We start from the raw sequence: 22,939 nt of genomic DNA on the forward strand, positions 1-22,939 counted from the left end.
GCACATTTATTGCTTGGTAGCAAACGCCATTGCCATTGAGCTAGTTTCTTTATAGTAGCAGTAAACAGCAGTAAGTGATAAGGGCGATGGAGAGAGATGTTAGAATATGTGAAAGGGAGCGGAGTTACAGCCTCGCTCTATCCAATCATAGCAGTAGGATCAAGTTACAACCTGCCCATTTCTTGACAGATAGCTGAACTAGCCAATTTGAGTCGTTTCGAATTTTCGTCCTGGCAGCGGAGTTGTTTAGGGATGCGTCCTTTCTTTCCTGATCACGGAAAATTAAAACAAATACTAGTTTCATAAGCATCCGTGATCACAAATCATGACGTTACGTGGACCCATTTGCATTGAATAGATGTTTTATATTCATACATGGCTGTCTCTAGGAATTTCTGTCATTGAAATTTTCTAATTTAATGATATTGAATATCGGCCTAAAATATCAGCCATCGGCCTCCTTGACTCCAAAAATCGGTATCTGGCCCTAAAAAAAAATCCATATCGGTCGTTCTCTTAGAGCTCTCTCTTTCTCTCTCTATCTATATCTTCTATATCTCTATATCTCTATATCTCTATATCTCTATCTCTCTCTCTCTCTCTCTCATCTCTCTCTCTCTCTCATCTCTCCTCTCTCACTCTCCTCTCTCTCTCTCTCTCATCTCTCTCTCCATCTCTCTCTCTCTCTCTCTCTCCCTCTCTCTCTCTTCTCTCTCTCTCTCTCTCTCTCTCTCTATCTCTCTCTCTCTCTCTCTCTCTCATCTCTCTCTCTCTCTCTCTCGAATGTCCTCTTCTTGCATTTCTCCTGAGAGAAAACCCTTATCCTAAAGCCCATAATCAATTTAATCTCTGACAGGGTGCTGACGGTTTTTGTTTGTTTATATATTTCATAATTCAAGTTCAACACTGCTTGACTAAAAAATGAGTCTGAGGCGATCACCTTACAGCAAGACGTCTTCTGCTTTTTTCATAGTGACAGGGCTAATCAAAGAGAATAATTATAGGGCGGCAGGTAGCCGAGCGGTTAGTGTTGGGCCAGTAACCGCTGGTTCGAATACAAGCTGACAAGGTGAAAAATCAATGTGCTCTTGAGCAAGGCACTTAATACCCTAATTTGTTCCAGGGGCGCTGTACTACTATGGCTGACCCTGTAAAACACATTTCACCGCAGCTATCCAGTGTATGTGACAATAAAATATATATTTTTCTATAATCAGTAGAGTTAACTTTCAATCACCAACTACCTACAGACTTACAGTACCAGTCAAACGTTTGGACACACCTACTCATTCCAGGGTTTTTCTTTATTTTTACTATTTTCTACATTGTAGCATAATAGTGAAGACATCAAAACTATGACATAACACATTGAATCATGTAGGAACCAAAAATGTGTTAAACAAATCAAAATATATTTTATATTTGAGATTCTTCAAATAGCCACCCTTTGCCTTGATGACAGCTTTGCACACTCTTGGCATTCTCACAACCAGCTTCACCTGGAATGCTTTTCCAACAGTCTTGAAGGAGTTCCCACATATGCTGAGCACTTGTTGGCTGCTTTTCCTTCACTCTGCTGTCCGACTCATGCCAAACGATCTCAATTGGGTTGAGGTCGGGGGATTGTGGAGGCCAGGTCATCTGATGCAGCATTCCATCACTCTCCTTCTTGGTAAAATAGCCCTTACACAGCCTGGAGGTGTGCTGGGTCATTGTCCTGTTGAAAAACAAATGACAGTCCCACTAAGCCCAAACCAGATGGGATGGTGTGTCGCTGTTGAATGCTGTGGTAGCCATGCGGGTTAAGTGTGCCTTGAATTCTAAATAAATCACAGACAGTGTCACCAGCAAAGCATCCCCACACCATAACACCTCTTCCTCCATGCTTTACGGTAGGAACTACACATGCGGAGATAAATAAAAGAAAAAACCTGGAATGAGTAGGTGTGTATTTCCATCATTCATTGAGTGAAGACTCACAAGCCAAAGCATATTCCCTCACTCAACATCTCTCTATTTCTGATCACCACCACATACACTGAGACAAGGGTTGATAAATGATACGCACTTAAGTGTTGGTGTAAACTAAAAGTAAAATGGTGTTGTGCTGTGCCCTCTTAGTTTCAGTCACTTCACAGCAATTTAAAGCATTTTCTTCTAACAACAATATTGTATACACTAACATTCCCCACAACCCTCCACTACCCATTAACCAATCGTACGTCAGAGAACGCCACCCCAAAAAAGAACATGTCTCGTGATCACGGATGGTTCCGTAGTCGATGGATGCCAGGTAGGAGGCGTTCCAATATCTCCCCTCCCAGGCCGGATAATGGATTGGGAGGAACAGAGTTGATAGCTGGGATTATGTGCGCTGGGCGCTAAGGTCATGAGCCGGGTATTGAGGCAGTGCAGGGATCAATAGCTCATTACTCTGTGCTGTTGGAGCATACCAGCCAGGCCCTTTTCCCAATGGGGATTAGTGTCTGATAGATACAGATGGAGCACCAGCCCTGGGCCGGCCGGCTGAGACGAGTTCAGAATCACTGAGACACTCCCACTCCCTTGGTTCTGTTCTGTCTGAGGAGCCAGCCATTAGAACACTACACTCCCTTGGTTTAAACCCAGTGGTGATTGTGACTCACTGAGGATGTAGATCACATCACAGGCTGTAATGGTAATGGCTGTGGCACGGTGCTGTTCATTCCATTTAGAGTACTCCGGCTTTGCTGATCATTGTTTTTGAGTCGATCCCAATGTTACGGTTAATGTATGCGGATAATATTGCTAGTGATGTTAAACTTTGATATGCTTAGAATTAGAATGACATTGTGTCATTGATCATCATATGGGTCCTACTGATATCAATCATGGAGTTAATGTTTCCATAGAGGTTCTGTTAGATGGAGTATCACTCTGTCACCTGTCAATCATGGAGTTGATGTTTCCATAGAGGTTCTGTTAGATGGAGTATCACTCTGTCACCTGTATTTATTTTTCCTGGCTACTGTTTTAGTTTGGCAGAACAGAGGTGATTGACAACACACTGAATCCAAACTTTGTGCGGAAGTTTTTCCTGGACTACTTCTTTGAAGAGAGGCAGAACCTCCGCTTTGACGTGTAAGTGACCAACATCTCTGTCTCATGCCATCTTGGAAATACCTACTGCTAGGCTAAAAGCCAAATATAAACTTTTATTTTTATACATAGGACCAATTTATAAGTAGCTGTTTCAAGCATTTTCTTTGCTCCCTTGTTAGTCTTTCGGATCACAGAGTAGGCCTTTCCCCTCAGAAGAGTGTGGGAGCCACGATGAGGGGCTGGCCAAACATGCCTTCAGAAAGTATTCATACCCCTTGACTTATTTTTTTGTGATACAGCCTGAATTCAAAATGGATAAAAAATAAAACAAATCACCCATCTACACACAATACCCCATAATGACAAAGTGAAAACATGTTTTTAGAATTTTTGGCAAATATATGGAAAATGAAATACAGAAATATCTAATTTACATAAGGATTCACACATGTTAGAATCACCTTTGGCACCGATTACAGCTGTGAGTCTTTCTGGGTAAGTCTCTAAGAGCTTTCCACACCTGGATTTTACAATATTTGTACATTATTCTTTTTAAAATTCTTCAAGCTCTGTCAAGTTGATTGTTGATCATTGCTAGACAGCCATTTTCAAGTCTTGCCATATATTTTCAAGCCGATTTTCAAGTCAAGACTAACTAGGCCACTCAGGACAATTCAATAGTTTCCATTAACTTGTCCATTTTATTTTTTTGTAGACATTTAGAGATTTTGCATGGAAAATAGATGCGACAATTGACTGCTAGGGTGACATTATACCTTTAATGTAGTCAACATTTTACATTGACATTTTAGTCATTTAGCAGACGCTCTTATCCAGAGCGACTTACAGTTTAGTGACTGCATACATTTTCATACTGCCGATATGCAGTAGGGTTTGTTGGGCAGTCTGTTTTTCATTATGAATTTTCTTCAAAACTCAAAAATATGAGCATGGCGTTTGCAACGCCAGGGTTGTGGGTTCGATTCCCATGGGGGATCGAAAAACTAACAGGTCTGTGAGAGCTGGAATTCTTACTGGTTGGTAGGTGATCAAATACTTATGTCAAGCAATAAAATGCAAATTAATTACTTAAAAATCATACAATGTGATTTCTGACATCACGTGCCCGGCGTACCTTTAAAAGTATTTGGCAATCACCACTTATTCGAAACACAGAAACTAATTTGTCGCAAATAAAGTTTGACAATTATTTTTGTTGATCTTTAGAAAATGTCTCCTATCTGCCGTTTCCATTACACACGTCGCAATTATTTTTTTTGCGACATTGCTTTTGTCGAATAAACCTGGGTCAGTGGAAACCTGCATAATGTAATCTTGGTTAGCAACTCCAGTGTATATTTGGCCTTTGTGTTTTAGGTTATTATCCTGCTGAAAGGTGAATTCTTCTCCCAGTGTCTGGTGGAAAGCAGACTGAACCAGGTTTTCCTCTAGGATTGTCTCTGTGCTTAGCTCCATTCTGTTTCTTTTTTTATCCTGAAAAACTCCCCAGTCCTTAACAATTACAAGCATACCCATAACATTATGCTTGAAAATATGTAGTGTGGTAGTCAGTAATGTGTTGTCTTGGATTTGCCCCAAACATAACAGTTAATTGCTTGGCCACATATTTTGCAGTATTACATTAGTGCCATGTTGTAAACAGGATGCATGTTTTATTCTGTACAGGCTTCCTTCTTTTCACTATGCCAATTAGGTTAGTATTGTGGAGTAACTACAATGTTGTTGATCCATCCTCAGTTTTCTATCACAGCCATTAAACTCTGCAATTGTTTTAAAGTCACTATTGGCTTCATGGTGAAATCCCTGAGCAGTGTCCTTCCTCTCCGGCAACTGAGTTAGGAAGGACGCCTGTATCTTTGTAGTGACTGGGTGTATTGATACGCCATCCAAAGTGTAATTAATAACTTCACCATGCTCAAAGGGACATTCAATATCTGCTTTTTATTTCATTTTTACCCATCTATCAATAGTTTCCCTTCTTTGTAAGGGATTGGAAAACCTCCCTGGTCTTTGTGGTTGAATCTGTGTTTGAAATTCACTGCTCGACTGAGGGACCATTCAAGGTAGTCATTCAAAATAATTTTAAACACATGCAGCTTATTATGCTACTTTTTTACCTCCTAAACTTATTTAGGCTTGCCATAACAAAGGGGTTGAATACTTATTGACTGAAGACATTTCAGCTTTTCATTTTTTATTAATGTGTAAGAATTTTGAAAAACATAATTCCACTTTGACATTATGGGGTATTGTGTGTAGGCCAGTGACACAAAATCTCAATATAATCAATTTTAAATTCAGGCTGTATCACAACAAAATGTGGAAAAAGTCAAGGGGTGTGAATACTTCTGAAGAACAATCCTTTTCATGTAGCTGTCGCTAAATCCACTTGGTTATTCTGGTCAGCCACCCCACCTCTTATTCCAGGTCAATACTAGATAAAGATCAGTTACGTGGCATTATACCTTTTAATGTAGTCAGTGATATGCAGTAGGGTTTTTTGGGCACTCTGTTATTCATTATGAATTTTCTTCTAAACTCAAAATATGAACAGTTCTGTCTGCTTTTTAAAAGTCAGATTATATACAACTGCAGAATTCTATGATTGAACTGGGAAAATGATTTTTTTCAATAACTAAAGATTGAATTATTCCCTTTAAATTGGTTGTTATCAAGCTATTACTGTGTAGAGCTCTAGCTCCGACTGTTTCAGGTGCTATTATTTATGCTCTGGAAATTCAATCAAGAATCAAGTGCAGTTATTCTGCACTGTGACAAAGCTCTTAGAGACGATCGGTGTGGTTCAGGTGTTAACAAGGTCAATATTCATTTTTAACAAATGGCAAATAATCAATCAGTCTACTCCAGCATAACAGACAGAAAACTCCCAAAATAAATGTTCTGAACCAATGAGCTATTGAATTTGACCAAGGGGAAGGTTAAGCAAGCATCACAGCCCTGAGCCGAGGTGGAGGATTGGCTTCATATCCACAGTGAATAGGATCCAGAGACAGTCTGCCAGTGGTATAGTCCAACAGTCAGTGGATGTACTAATGTTAGTAAACAAGGAGTATATTCTCAACCCTTCTACCCTGTATCCCTCCTCCCTCCTGCAGAAACATCCCTGTAAAATTCAAGGTTCATTTAGAGATAATTAGATTTGCTCATTTAATTCACAAGGATGAAACTTATCCAATACCTGAACTGATAGTGAAGGGCATTCTTCCCTACCTCACTGACTATTCACACGGATAAAGTTTGTCATTTTGAGTGATTTATACCTAACTATGTTTGGTTTCTTGCAGATACAATGTGGACTCCAGAAGTTCAAATATTTCCAAATTTGTAAGTGTCTCCTATCACAGTATATAACACATCATGTTGTTAATGTTATGTTGTTAATTATGCCATCGTAACCCAATCCTGACAGTACAGAGGAAGGATAATTATCAGAAGGAAGCTTGTTGTCTTTGGATGAATACAGTAGTCTACAATATTATATTCTAGATTTGACCTTTGACTGTGTTCTATTCCCTTTGTGCTCAACAAAATACGGGAGCGCAGAAGGTTAGTATTGATGCACCTAGTAAAGACGTTTTGTTTTTGTTCCAATCAAGGACAAACGTCAGCTCAAAACCAAGCAGACATGTCAACCATAGTCTCATTCAGCCATTCCCATTATATCAAAAGCTCAGGTAAAGCACTTTGAGAGACGACTTCAAAGCCAGAGCTACAGTAGGCTAGTTGCTTTTTGAAACAGAATAATGTAGTGCATGGCTCTCCTACCATGTTCCTGGAGCGCTACCGTCCTGTAGCTTTTCAAACCTACCATGTTCCTGGAGAGCTACCGTCCTGTAGCTTTTCAATCCTACCATGTTCCTGGAGAGCTACCGTCCTGTAGCTTTTCAATTCTACCATGTTCCTGGAGAGCTACCGTCCTGTAGCTTTTCAAGCCGACCATGTTCCTGGAGAGCTACCGTCCTGTAGCTTTTCAATCCTACCATGTTCCTGGAGAGCTACCGTCCTGTGGCTTTTCAACCCTACCATGTTCCTGGAGAGCTACCGTCCTGTAGCTTTTCAATCCTACCATGTTCCTGGAGAACAACCAACCGTCCTGTAGCTTTTCAATCCTACCATGTTCCTGGAGAGCTACCAACTGTCCTGTAGCTTTTCAAACCTACCATGTTCCTGGAGAGCTACCAACCGTACTGTAGCTTTTCAATCCTACCATGTTCCTGGAGAGCTACCGTCCTGTAGCTTTTCAATCCAACCCTAGTTTTAACTAAGCTGATTCAGTTTATTAGCCAGCTAACTATTAGAATCAGGTGCACTAGATTAGGGTTGTAGTGAAAACCTACAGGACGGTAGCTCTCCAGGAACAGGATTGGTGTGAAAACCTACAGGACGGTAGCTCTACGGGAACAGGGATGGAGTGAACCTACAGGACGGTAGCTCTACGGGAACAGGGATGGAGTGAACCTACAGGACGGTAGCTCTTCAGGAACAGGGTTGGAGTGAACCTACAGGACGGTAGCTCTTCAGGAACAGGGTTGGAGTGAACCTACAGGACGGTAGCTCTCCTGGAACAGGGTTGGAGTGAACCTACAGGACGGTAGCTCTCCTGGAACAGGGTTGGAGAACCCTGATGTAGTGTGTCAGTGAGAGAACTCCCACACAGAGCTCTGTTGTTGTCCTTGTGCCAGTGTCTTTATGTGCCTTGCCATGTCTGTGCTTCTCAATGTCCCCATCTGTTTCTCTGAGTTGTGTGGGCAGATGTAACCCCAGCTTGAAATGGCAGTTTGTTAAAAAACACTTTGGACAACGAGATGTATCGGGTTTATGAGGATACACCTGATATATAAATATTTGAATGGACAAGTATGCTTTTTTTTTTTTTACCAAATCTCTATTTTTGATGTATATGGCATGTTATAGAAGTGTCCAGACACTTTTTGCGATTTCACTTAGTTGTGAGAAACGTACCAGCCATATACTTCCTCAGGCTCGTTCTGCAGTATCGGGAGAGTGATAAAACATTAACAAAGGCTCCAAAAACACCGAACTTTATCCACAACGAGCATACGCATGCTTTCTATCAGCACAATAGGAACGAGAAAGCAGGCACATGCTCGCACACGAAAAAGTACCGCTCCAGTCCAACAAAATGGAATATAACATTGTGGATAAAGTTCGGAATGACACAATTTTAATGTGTACAACATCTAAAGACCTGCATCACTACACTGAGAGTTTGCCCTTTCTAAAAGGACATATTTGAAGCTTTTGTTAATGTTTTATCACTGCCCCGATACTGCAGAATGATCCAGAGGAAGTCTATCGCTGGTACGTTTCTCAGTGAAATTGCAGAAAATGTGTCTGGACACCTCTATATGATTCTATTTACATAAAAAATAGAGATTTGGTTAAAAAAACAAGTGAACTTGTTCTTTTAACCTTTTTGATAACAATCTGTAAATCCAGATTATAAAATGTATAGTTTTCATTGTCATAATGGCTCCCAATGTCTTCAGCCACTTTGAATAACTTAGGTTTCAATCTGGCATGTGGGATGTCCTGGCTGTATTACGTCTGAAAGCACTGCATGTACCTGTACTACTGTGAACTGCCTTGCTGTTACAAACAGGGTTGGGGTCGATTCCATTTAAATTTAGGAAGTACACTGAAATTCTAACTAAAATTCAAATTCTCTTCTATGCTTTTCAATTAGGAAAATGTGGAATTGGAATTTGGTTTACTTCATGAATTGAAATGGAATTGACAGCAACCCTGATCAGACGGGTCATAAGACTGACCCCAGGCTCTCTCCACCAGGACTTCCTGGGTCAGACTTTCTGCACTCTGGGGGAGATCATTGGATCCACTGGCGGGCGGCTGGAGAACAGCCTCTCGTAAGTCAAACCCTCTCTCTCTCTCCCACTATCCATCACACCATTACAGGTCTAATGAAGGGACAACTCTGGAATGAGTCTGGCCAATAGGTGACTCACATCTAGAGCAATGGTACTGTACCTCTGGCTGGCTGGATGTGATGGCCCATGTGAATGATAAAATGAGCTTGGTCTTGTGGAGGACTTTCTGTTTGTGGATTGGAAATGGAGCACAGCACTGTAGATTAACTGTAAATGAAACAACGTTGAGATTTTATTATGCTATAACCCCGTGGTAATCATCCACACCCTATAGCATCAGAAAGAGACAGAAGCATAGATTGCCAAAGTACCTCTCGTGCTTCACATCAATACATTTTGTAATCAACTTCTTGATAGGATAATTTAGCTTATCCCAATGCTTTCAGCAATCAACAATAAGTGTGCATTTATGTTATGAGTTAATCAGATGGAAAATATGGTAATTGCAGATTAGGAGCTGAGTTGTTCAGTGCAATTTTATTTCAGACTGAGCGTTTCTCAGCTCTTTGTCTGTGTAGTCTTGTAGAGAGGTACAGTATTTATGGAGGCATATTGAGAGACGACCCATACACAACATGTGTAAATACCAATCATGTTTTCTTTATCAGGAACAGACCTCTTAAAACAGAGGCCAGTCATTGACTTTACTCCATCACAATGAAAGGTCCCTCTGGCCGTCTTCACCCAATTCTCAATGTATTTGTTTCAAGCTGATCATCCCTTACAAAAAAACACAAAACGCTGTTTTCACATGTTGAGCTTACATTTTACACATGAAACCATTTTTTCACATGTATTAAATTCAGTAGCGGTGCGTGGATAAAATCATTGAGGAAGCCAAGCCTAGCCAGTAAAAAAAGGCATATTACAACATATGTTGTGATAATTGCGTTTGTTTGCTCTATAACTCATTCATTCATACGCCACCGTGATAAACAAGAAGACTGTGACAACAAAGACAATAATAAATTCAACTACACGTGTTTGTTTCATCGAAAAATATATATGTCCTGCAGCATGGTCAAGCAAGTTCATGTTTTCGACAGTTTACTAAACTACTGATTTAGAACCACAGAGTTACACGTCAGCAGAAAGACAACAGGACCACTGCCTCCACTATTCCAGCACCATTTCAACTTAAACATTTAAACATCATCAAATCAACAAGGCTATATATAGTTGAAGTCGGAAATGTACATACACCTTAGCCAAATACATTTAAACTCAGTTTTTCAAATTCTTGACATTTAATCCTAGTACCAATTCCCTGTCTTAGGTCAGTTAGGATCACCACTTTATTTTAAGAATGTGAAATGACAGAATGATAGTAGAGAGAATGATTTATTTCAGCTTTTATTTCTTTCATCACATTCCCTGTGGGTCAGAAGTTTACATACACTCAATTAGTATTTGGTAGCACTGCCTTTAAATTGTTTAACTTGGGTCAAACGTTTCGGGTAGCCTTCCACAAGCTTCCCAAAATAAATTGGGTGAATTTTGGCCCATTCCTCCTGACAGAGCTGGTGTAACTGAGTCAGGTTTGTAGGCCTCCTTGCTCGCACACGCTTTTTCAGTTCTGCCCACAGAGCTGGTGTAACTGACTTGTGGAGGTCTACCATTTTTTTTCTGAGGTCTTGTCTGATTTCTTTTGATTTTCCCATGATGTCAATGAAAGAGGCACTGAGTTTGAAGGTAGGCCTTGAAATACATCCACAGGTACACCTCCAATTGACTAAAATGATGTCAATTAGCCTATCAGAAGCTTCTAAAGCCATGACATCATTTTCTGGAATTCTCCAAGCTGTTTATAGTCAACAGTCAACTTAGTGTATGTAAACTTCTGACCCAGTGGAATTGTGATACAGTGAATTATAAGTGAAATAATCTGTCTGTAAACAATTGTTGGAAAAATTACTTGTGTCATGCACAAAGTAGATGTCCTAACCGACTTGCCAAAACTATAGTTTGTTAACAAGACATTTGTGGAGTGGTTGAAAAACGAGTTTTAATGACTCCAACCTAAGTGTATGTAAACTTCCGACTTCAACTGTATGCTTAGTTTAATACAAGGAAAACAAACTTAAAGTTGCCAAAAACAGTTTAGTCCAATCAATGATGCTAAATATCATGTGGCTATCCATGGGACTGATTTATGTGTGTGTGTGTCTTTTTGTTTTGTTTTGACTAACCTTCCTAGTTGAACGTCAATGCCATCCTCCTCTCTTTCATGTTGACGAAATGGTCTATGGCTCTGTCAAACAGTACGCTTTTAGTTTTTGTTGTCATAGGCTACCTAGCTAAAATGCTTACTAGCCTGACTTCCTCACATGGGCAACAATGAACCAGCTAAGTTAGCTAGCTAGTTAATGTGAACATACTAGGCTTCAATCGTCTCAGGTCGGTGGCACAATATATACATTCATGGTTAGATCAGAATCGCCGTCATAATCATTGGCCTGTACAGAGAATTAAGTCAAAACCACAAGTCAATTCCCATCTTCATCCATGGCTTAGGAAAGCTCAGATTTAGCAAGCAAGCTACTGCACAACATCAACACAAGTACACCACAAACAGACATGTTTTTCTGAAAATGACGTTTTGCTTAGTATGTGATTGATTGGTGTGAAGCCAAATCCAAACTGGCCTCTATTGGGAGGCATTTTGCTGCACCAGGACAACCCACAGTTGAGCTCAGCTCAACGCTGATTGGCTAATTATTTTATAAAAACATTTATCAAGAGAGGCCAATGCTTGCTGGCATCAATCAATCAAATGCTATGGCTGCAACATGTCATACTCTTTTGGTCCAGACAGCATCAGAAACATGGGCTACACATACTGAGACAGAGGGGCGCTGTTTCCCTCGCTCTGATGATTTCTCTGGTGAGATTCAGCCAGTTGCAAATTGACAGAAAATTATGAAAAATTATTTGATCATTTTTATTGGTCAAATATTTGGGGAACCCTAGCTTCCCTTGGCATCCATCAATACACACCACTGATTACATTTAGAGTTCACATGTTAAAATCAAATTTGCAGGTTCACATGTAAGAACTGCAATTGTGAAAATCTCACATTCACATGTGGAATTGCATTTTCACATGTGAAAAACCTTTAAATGTGAAAATAACATGTGCAGTTTCATATGTGAAAAACATCCACATGTGATTGTTACCTTGTACTTGATTGATGAATGTAGGTCACTAATAAGTAAGGAACTCCCCTCAACTGGTTGTCTAGGTCTTAATTGAAAGGAAAAACCAAAAGCCAGCAGCCACTCGGCCCTCTATGGAATGAGTTTGACACCCCTGCTCTAGTGAGTTAGTTACTTAAATGTTGTTTCATTAATATAAAGCAAAACTTCTGAAGTTGAGAACAAATTCTTAGTATTACAAACATATTATTTTTATTAATAGCACAACAAAATATAGTTTTGTAATATATGGAAATGTTTCTGTGAATTTTTTTAAATGATAACGTGATTAAATAGAATTACTATGTTAACCTGGCCTTTGCTTTCGCTGCATTTTTTCCAGTTGCAAGTTTTCATTCCAGCAACATACCACCCTGCATTCCACTGCTGGTTTGCCTCTGAAGCTAAGCAGGGTTGGTCCTGGTCAGTCCCTGGATGGGAGACCAGATGTAGCCGAACGTGGTGAAAACTAAACATGTGAAACTTCATGTGTCCAAAAACCACATCTGACTCATGAAAATTGTAATGTTTTAATTTATTTGACATGACATTTTTCATGTGTTTTTTTTGTAAGGGATTCCCATGCAGCCATAATTGCGTGTCTCCCACTTCAAATGAGCGAGAGAGAGCGAGAGAGTGGGCCTGCTGCACTTTCTCTATTGGTGAGATAAATGTGCTGCGCCTGCTCGGTGTTACAAGAGTGAAGAGACCCTGTGCCAGTGCGCACACACTCCCCAATGGTCCCGATCACATACTTCCACATTTTGGTAAAGTTGCATCCTCAGTGACAAACTAATAGCTGTGTTGAAACACAAATTATTCCCACATGACATGTCATTGTAGCCCTTTCCACTCACAGCGCCTGTCATCCCGTATAGGGGTTGAAAAAGGCAGATTTGGTCATTGATAAGCGCCTAAATTGGGACCCAGGGGCTGTACAGTAACATGCTATACATGACGTCAGAGCTCAGGTTCTCCGGTTCACAGCGCTGTATGGTTTCTGACTGACAGTCGTTATGAACTTGAACACCAGGCGCGACAAGAAGATGCCCCCATCCCTCCCGCTGATTGGCTAGTTTTGCACATTTGTTGTTATCTGAGTGAGGGACGTGTTGTAAAGTGAGGGAAATGCTGTAAAGTGAGGGAAATGCTGTAAATCGAGAGTTGTCGAAAGATGAGACTTTGAGAATTGTAATAAATACCACTTTGATGTCATACAAGAGAACCACATACCCATGAGTCCAAATGTACACATTTCACATTTCCATATTTGAAACCTCATGTAATTTAGAGTATCAACGTTTATGATGACAATGTTTGATCCACCGTTACAAGGATGACGTGTTATACCCTGGGTTGTCCTGAACACAATGAGTCTTATTGCAAAGTAAGTTAGCCGTGGTACACGCACTTGAATGCATTCATGACTCCATTCTATGCGCAGAAAAATTACAATCTGTTGGTCTGAAGTGCCTTTTGAAAGCCTAACACTGGAAGATCATATTTTAAAACTTTATGGAACGTTTTTGAATTGCAAAAACACCAACAGTAATTGTGTGACGGTGGGAATGCAGGGCTGTGTTCCAAAAAAAAAACCTTGCTTCAGTTCCTCAATGGCAAAGCTAGGAGGAGAGCTCAGAAAATAACCTTATAGTAGCAGGCTCTTTCCTACAGTCATAAAAGTGCGTTGAAGTTACTTAGGAACTGAGCACAGTTTGGAGAGGTGTGTGGGCCGCTTGAAGACACCAGTTAGACCTCTCACTCAAACCTTAATATTTCTTATCTTGCACTTACTCCAAAATGTCCATTAATATTCTGATAATGTTACTGAATGTATCCAGAGTATTTTAGTACAAGTACAGTAAATGTAAAATGCACTTAACATCAACAGTGTAATGTTTGGAGTCAGTCTTGTGTCAGGTGAACTGTTGTTTCCTCACCTTTGGTCTAATAATATCCCCATAATCTCTGTTTTCTTTCAATTGGTACCATGGTCATACATATGCTTTTTATACTTATGTTAGAAACATTTTAGTTTGTCCCTATCCATATAGGTGTCACGATCGTCATAATGAGTGGACCAAGGCGCAGCGTGATATGCGTACATCTCTTTTAATGAGTACTTAAACAATGATTACAAAACAACAAAATGAAACGTGAAGTCCTCGGTCATACACAAACCTACACGGAACAAGATCCCACAAAACACAAGTGCACAACAGGCTGCCTAAGTATGGTTCCCAATCAGAGACAACAAGCAACAGCTGATTCTCGTTGCATCTGATTGAGAACCACCCCGGCCAACATAGAACCACATAACCTAGAACAGAACATAGAAAACGAAACATAGACACTACACAAAGAAACTAACACCCTGGCTCAACATACAAGAGTCCCCAGAGCCAGGGCGTGACAATAGGCCAATATCCATGTGTGTAAGGGGTTTTAAGAAACCTTTAGAAAAGCATAAGAAATGCTCCCAGTCACATATTGTACACTGGAGAAAAACCTTGCATTCAACAACAACAACAATAAAAATAATCAGAATTCAATGGTTGTTCACTCCAAAGACAACAATGGATGAAGCCACAAAAATGCCAAGAGCAGTGAGGGGAAAAATATGTGGGTTTTGTAAAGAAAAATGGCATTCTCCCTCGTCGGCTCTGGAATTTAGAAGGCCACATTTCTGGGAGGGAGGGAGAGAGAGAGGGAGAGAGAGAGAAAAAACCAACAGCAGACAGAGCCTGCCATCCCAGAGGGAATCTGTCATGACAAAGCCTGGAGACAACTCCTGTACAGTATGTGTTTTACATGGCTGTCAAAACAGCCTCAAACACACATCCTCTCAGCGTTGCCTTTATTCCACACACTCCCCTCAGTGAGAGGAGGAGAGCCGATCCGTAGAGCCTGGCAATGGCCTCCGCATGGCAGTGGGCGTATTTTTGTAGGTCACTGTTTTTAGAACGGGGTATCGTGCTGTGGAGGAAGAAGCACTTCTCTACCACTTACCTGTTGGTTTCTATGGCAACCAAGGGTGACTGTTAGCTTTCCCAAAGTATAAAAGGATGATTGGGTGAATACACCTAATTTTCCCCTTTTTAGAAGATAAGATATGTGCTTTACAGGTCAATGCGAGCTGGTCGTATTTTTATTTGTAAAATGAGCGTACCCCATGCTTCCGCAATTTCACACCTGCTGGTTCACTCTCACTCTCTCTCTCACACACACTGACATGCGCACACACACACATACATACAATTTTGTGGATAATTGCATGCCAATGCAGACGCATTAGATTAGTGGATATAATGCAGTCCATTAATAGCTCAATAGTAATATCCTAATCATACCTGGGATTGAGGTATCACTGTGGACTATTATTTACATACTTTACACTGCACATATACACCAAGATGGAAAATACGGATTCATTTGGACAGTGAAGCTAAAATGTATCATTTGGCTCTATACTTCAGCATTTGGGATTTTGAGATGATTCAAATGTTTCATATGAGGCAACCGTACAGAATGTCACCTTTTTATTTGAGGGTATTTTCCTACATATCTGTTTTACCATTTAGCACTTTATGTATCTAGTCACCCCATTTTGAAGGTGTCATAAGTATTATTGACAAATTCACTTATATTTGGTCCCATATTCCTAGCACACAATGACTACATCAAGCTTGTGACTCTACAAACTTGTTGGATGCATTTGCAGTTTTGTTTTGGTTGTGTGTCAGATTGTTTTGTGCCCAATAGAAATTAATGATAAATAATGTACTGTGTCATTTTGGAGTCACTGTTATTGTAAATGAGAATAGAATATGTTTCTGAACACTTTTACATGAATGTGGATGCTACCATGATTACAGATAATCACGGATTTTGGAAGGATAGGGGGTGGTGGAGGGGATAGGGGGTATTGGAGGGGATAGGGGGTATTGGAAGGGTGGAGGGGATAGGGGGTATTGGAAGGGTGGAGGGGATAGGGGGTATTGGAGGGGTGGAGGGGATAGGGGGTATTGGAGGGGATAGGGGGTATTGGAAGGGTGGAGGGGATAGGGGGTATTGAAAGGGTGGAGGGGATAGGGGGTATTGGAAGAGTGGAGGGGATAGGGCGTATTGGAGGGGATAGGGGGTATTGGAAGGGTGGAGGGGATAGGGGGTATTGGAAGGGTGGAGGGGTGGAGGGGATAGGGGGTATTGGAAGAGTGGAGGGGATAGGGGGTATTGGAAGGGTGGAGGGGATAGGGGGTATTGGAGGGGATAGGGGGTATTGGAAGAGTGGAGGGGATAGGGGGTATTGGAAGGGTGGAGGGGATAGGGGGTATTGGAAGGGTGGAGGGGATAGGGGGTATTGGAAGGGTGGAGGGGTGGAGGGGATAGGGGGTATTGGAGGGGATAGGGGGTATTGGAACGGTGGAGGGGTGGAGGGGATAGGGGGTATTGGAAGGGTGGAGGGGTGGAGGGGATAGGGGGTATTGGAAGGGTGGAGGGGATAGGGGGTATTGGAGGGGATAGGGGGTATTGGAAGAGTGGAGGGGATAGGGGGTATTGGAAGAGTGGAGGGGATAGGGGGTATTGGAAGAGTGGAGGGGATAGGGGGTATTGGAAGGGTGGAGGGGATAGGGGGTATTGGAAGGGTGGAGGGGTGGAGGGGATAGGGGGTATTGGAGGGGATAGGGGGTATTGGAAGGGTGGAGGGGATAGGGGGTATTGGAAGGGTGGAGGGGATAGGGGGTATTGGAAGGGTGGAGGGGATAGGGGGTATTGGAGGGGATAGGGGGTATTGGAAGGGTGGAGGGGATAGGGGGTATTGGAAGGGTGGAGGGGATAGGGGGTATTGGAAGGGTGGAGGGGTAGAGGGGATAGGGGGTATTGGAGGGGATAGGGGGTATTGGAACGGTGGAGGGGTGGAGGGGATAGGGGGTATTGGAAGGGTGGAGGGGATGGGGGGTATTGGAAGGGTGGAGGGGATAGGGGGTATTGGAAGGGTGGAGGGGATAGGGGGTATTGGAACGGTGGAGGGGATAGGGGGTATTGGAAGGGTGGAGGGGATAGGGGGTATTGGAACGGTGGAGGGGATAGGGGGTATTGGAAGGGTGGAGGGGTGGAGGGGATAGTGGGTATTGAATGATAAGGGACACCACCTGTTACTAAGAGGACACCACCTGTTACTAAGAGGACACCACCTGTTACTAAGAGGACACCACCTGTTACTAAGAGGACACCACCTTTTACTAAGAGGACACCACCTGTTACTAAGAGGACACCACCTGTTACTAAGAGGACACCACCTGTTACTAAGAGGACACCACCTGTTACTAAGAGGACACCACCTGTTACTAAGAGGACACCACCTGTTACTAAGAGGACACCACCTGTTACTAAGAGGACACCACCTGTTACTAAGAGGACACCACCTGTTACTAAGAGGACACCACCTGTCTGTCCCATACACAAACATGCCGAGTCATGCCAGCCAGGATATTATGTCTACAGCAGATTTTTGTGGTATACTTTAACTACAGCTCATCTTTGGCTAATTACTTTGAACATTTTTAGGGATTTCATTTTCAACATTTATGTGGGATACTTTTTACAGGGTCTAAATGCAGACAGTACAATAGTGCTAGGTAAAGTTGGATTTACTTTTGTCATAAATAATTCCCCAGTTGTTAATATGTCATGTACAACGAAGTTAGGGAACTCTGTTCTCCCAAAGTGTGTCACAGACAGCTCACTGTCTCCATGTCAGACACAGAGTGCAGGGACCATCTCTGTTATTTTCTCTGCCAACTGAATCAGTCTCATAAAGTTGTTCCAGTATTCTGCTTCATCCCACCTCTGGCTCAGCCCGTCTGAATCTGGGGCATGGTCCTGAAATATTGAGGACTGTTGACTCTAGACGGGCTCACGCATCCTAAAGTTTGTATTGGACTCCTTTTCGTAAGGCCAGCTGCAAAGACGGAACAAGGCAAATTCATGCATAATGAACTAGGTTTTATTTATTTCATCTTTAAATGGCTACCTTGTGATGCGTCCACATCTGTCATTCTCTACTTCTTGTGGAATGCAATTCAAATTACATGAAGTTTTGTTTTGTTTTGTTTTGCCTCTGTAGCTCAATTGGTAGAGCATGGCGCTTGTAACGCCAGGGTAGTGGGTTCGATCCCCGGGACCACCCATACGTAAAAATGTATGCACACATGACTGTAAGTCGCTTTGGATAAAAGCGTCTGCTAAATGGCATATTATATTATTATTATAACTATAAGTGTATTGTTAAAACAAAATACATGTTTTGGACTTTGATCTGCCTAGTACAGTATAGACAATACGTTTCAATAGAAACAGCTCTGAAATAGAAATCTATGGGATCAGCTCAAGAATATACAGAAGCCCAGAGAGGAATAAAAAACAAATTCCCTCGTTATGTCGATCACAAACCTCTTTACCTCATGATCACGACATGACAAAAGTTGTTTTGTTGAGATCACGAGATAAACTCTATAAATAGGAGTGGACGTATTGATGACAGATTGCCAGTATGACTGAGGCGGCAGAGCCCACGGTGGATCGGTTCCCACTTTTGGATTGATTGTTACACTAAGGGATGGTAATGTACATTTCATGCTGACATCATGCATTCATTTGTGTTTGGAGCTCATTTTCAGTTTATAATTTAGAATGTAAGCAAGCTAAATGTCCCTTACCTTGAGCTAAGAACTCTTGGGAGAGCTAAGCCCTTGTGGGGCATTTAAGCCCTGAACGATGCTTGACAGGCAACTCTGTCTCCCAGGCTGTGTGCCACCTCAAGACCACAGCCAATTGTATGCAAGCAACAATGCAGCTAACTTTGCTAGTCTTGTGAGCGAGTGAGCTGGCTAGTTAGCTAGATAGTCTTGTTAGCTAGCTATCTTGTTATCTATGCTGTTTGTTATCTTGCATAACTAATATATACAGTATATAATTGTAAGGGACACATTTGTTATGGATAATATTTTTCATTTACAGAGTGGGTGAGCTCCATTCCTGACAGGCTGATCAAATTCAGTTTTAGCCTCCGAGCTGGATCAGATTCAATAGCAGCATCAGATGCTGATAAGTCAGGATTCTGCCTTGTAGGCTATTTCATAGGTAAAGCACATTGCAGGCTGACAAAGCAGTCAGTGAAGTTTTAAGTTTTAAGTTAATGCTCATTTACTGCATTTCTATACTATTTAAAAACTCTAAAATGATATTTGGAGAAAAGCAAAAACAAGCGAAACTGACCCCAGCCATTATCACATGGGTTGCTGTACTGTAGCTTCAGTCACCTCAGTCGATCTACAAACATATAGCCTATTAGCTATACAATTAGCCACTACACATTAACTGACATTAACTCAGCACCGGGATTAAAAACTATAATTTAATACGTACGGCGGGAGGGATTGGTTAGCAAAAAAAGTATTTTAGGTCCAATGCAGCAGTTTTTATCTCAATATCAAATCGTATAAATGTTGCTAGGACTGTCTGGAAGTGGTCTGAAAGCTAGCTGTTATTGTGAGAGGTTTGGAACTCTCTTTCTTATTGGTGACATCACCAGAAAGGCCAAAACTCCATCCCACCAAAACAGGTTGAAATTTCAGGTGGTCTTTTCAAACAGCTGTTACACTACAAGGGCATTATCATAATTTTTACAATTTCAGTGTTATTTCAACCTCATAGTGTCGAAATATATATATATATATATATAGATATATAAACACAGGGAAATCACATTTTTGACTGCACTGAGCTTTGTTTGCAGTTTTACAGCTAATTTGCTGCAATTCTACACGTTCGCCATGGGGTGGGGATACATTTTTGCAGTTTTAAAGCTAATTTGATGCAATTTTACACATTTTGCCATGACTTATGCCATGTTAATATGATATCTGTGAGAGTGACTAACAAAATCAATGGGGGACCCCTGGAGGTCAGGGGCCCTGGGCACATGCCCTGCATGTCCAGTAGGTAATTCAGCCATGATTACAGGTTTAGATAGGTTGGCTAGACTAACTAGACTAATTTACCAATCTAAAATGTTTTTACTGACATGGGCTAATTGGGTGACTGTCAGTGAGTGACAAGAGGGAAACTACTGATGCAAACTATACTCGTCACGGTATCTCTGTGCATTCAAATTGCCATCAATAAAATCAGTGGTGGAAAAAGTACCCAGTTGTCATACTTGAGTAAAAGTAAAGATACCTAAATAGAAAATGGCTCGAGTAAAAGTGAAAGTCACACAGTAAAATACTACTTGAGTAAAAGTCTTTGGTTTATAATATACTTACATTTTAGTCATTTATCCAGAGCGACTTACAATTAGTGAGTGCATACATATTTCTTTCCTCATACTGGTCCCCCGTGGGAAACGAACCCACAACCCTGGTGTTGCAAACGCCATGCTCTACCAACTGAGCTACACGGGACTAAGTACTTAAGTATCAAAAGTAGATGTAATTGCTAAAATATACTTAAGTATCAAAAGTATAAATCATTTCAAATTGCTTATATTAAGCAAACCAGACAGCACAGTTTTCTTTTTTAATTTTTAATTTACGGATAGCCAGGGGCACACTCCAACACTCAGACAACATTAACAAACAAAGCATGTGTGTTTAGTGAGTCTGCCAGATAAGAGGCAGTAGGGATGGCCAGGGATGTTCTCTTGATAAGTGTGTGAATTTGACCAATTTCCTGTCCAGCGAAGCATTAGAAATGTAACAAGTACTTTTAGGTGTCAGGGAAAATGTATGGAGTAAAAAGTACATTATTTTCTTTAGGAATGTAGTGGAGTAAAAGTTGTCAAAAATGTAAATGGTAAAGTAAAGATACACCAAATAACTACTTAAGTAGTACTTTAAAGTATTTTTACTTAAGTACTTTACGCCACTGGATAAAATGCAATTGTGTTCGTTGTCCATAGCTTATGCCTGCCCAGACCATAACCCCACCGCCACCATGGGGCACTCTGTTCACAACGTTGACATCAGCAAACCGCTCGCCCAAACGACACCATACACGTGGTCTTCGGTTGTGAGGCCAGTTGGACGTACTGCCAAATTCTCTAAAACGACGTTGGAGGCAGCTTGAGGTAGAGAAATGAACATTTAAATTCTCTGGCTCCCTCAAAACTTGAGGTGGCATTGTGTTATGTGACAAAATTTCACATTTTAGAGTGGCCTTTTATTGTCCCCAGCACAACGTGCACCTGTGTAATGATCATGCTGTTTAATCAGCTTCATCCCAAAGGTGTTCGATGGGGTTGAGGTCAAGGCTCTGTGCAGGCCAGTCAGGTTCTTCCACACTGATCTCGACAAACCATTTCTGTATGGACTTCGCTTTGTGCACGGGGGCATTGTCATGCTGAAAGAGGAATGGGCCTTCCCCAAACTGTTGCCACAAAGTTGGAAGCACAGAATCGTCTAGAATGTCATTGTATGCTGTAGCATTAAGATTTCCCTTCACTGGAACTAAGGGGCTTAGCACGAACCATGAGATACAGCCCCAGACCATTATTCCTCCTCCACCAAACTTTACAGTTGCCACTATGCATTCGGGCAGGTAGCGTTCTCCTGTCATCCGCCAAACCCAGATTCGTCCGTCGGACTGCCAGATGGTGAAGCGTGATTCATCACTCCAGAGAACGCGTTTCCAATGCTCTAGAGTCCAATGGCGGCAAGATTTACACCACTCCGGCCGACGCTTTGCATTGCGCATGGGGATCTTAGGCTTGTGTGCGGCTGCTTGGCCATGGAAACCCATTTCATGAAGCTTCCGATGAACAGTTATTGTGCTGAGGTTGCTTCCAGAGGCAGTTTGGAACTCGGTAGTGAGTGTTGCAACCGAGGACAGACGATTTTTACGCGCATCACGCTTCAGCACTCGGTGGTCCCGTTCTGAGAGCTTGTGTGGCCTACCACTTAGGGGCTGAGCCGTTTTTGCTCCTAGACATTTCCACTTCACAATAACAGCACTTACAGTTGACCGGGGCAGCTCTAGCAGGACAGAAATTTGATGAACTGACTTGTTGGAAAGGTGGCATCCAATGACGCTGCCACGTTGAAAGTCACTGAGCTCTTCAGTAAGGCCATTCTACTGCCAATGTTTTTCTATGGAGATTGCATGGCTGTGTGCTCAGTTGTATACACCTGTCAGCCATGGGTGTGGCTGAAATAGCCGAATCCACTAATTTTGTAGATATAGTTTAGCTTGCTAGCTAGCTCAAAAGACTAGCCAAGTTAGCTAAGTTTTTCCTTGTTCGTTCAGGGCTTAAATGCCCCACGAGGGCATTGCGATCACATTGCTCCTTGATGATGTGGTTATCTTGCATCTAAACAAATGAATGGATGGTACTTTCGACAAAACAACTATTGTTATGTAGTGATCATGAGATAAATAAGTTGTGATCTCGACATAACGAGGGATTTGTATTTATTTATTAATATGTCCTCTCTGGACTTCCGTAAGAATAGGTTGCCTACCTGTTGCTACTCTTGCCATTCCATTTGCCTTCAGACAGGGGATGGGAGTGACAGGGAGGAGATTTACGTTTCTGAAGGACATTCTCTCCCAGGTCTAATCACATTGAGACGTGGTGGGCCTTTAGCTAACAGGATTTCTGCCCTGGTGCTCTGTTGTCTGCAATGACATAGTTACACGATGTGTCCTGTTTG

At 41.6% G+C, this 22,939-nt stretch overlaps 1 protein-coding gene across 1 annotated transcript in view; it reads left to right on the plus strand.

The window, feature by feature from the left end:
• Positions 1 to 3,016: 3,016 nt before the first annotated feature.
• The window catches only part of LOC311124356 (copine-9-like), a gene marked incomplete at both ends in the record, with an annotated part of 43,415 nt that continues 23,492 nt past the window's right edge, over positions 3,017 to 22,939 (plus strand). The window contains 2 exons of the mRNA XM_084198518.1: positions 3,017 to 3,120; positions 8,898 to 9,011. Of these exons, the coding sequence (XP_084054644.1) occupies positions 3,017 to 3,120; positions 8,898 to 9,011 (218 nt within the window). The remainder of the gene's footprint in view (positions 3,121 to 8,897; positions 9,012 to 22,939) is intronic.

This window comes from Coregonus lavaretus (assembly GCF_964263955.1).
Source record: "Coregonus lavaretus genome assembly, contig: HAP1_SCAFFOLD_4730, whole genome shotgun sequence".
Taxonomy (NCBI): domain Eukaryota; kingdom Metazoa; phylum Chordata; class Actinopteri; order Salmoniformes; family Salmonidae; genus Coregonus; species Coregonus lavaretus.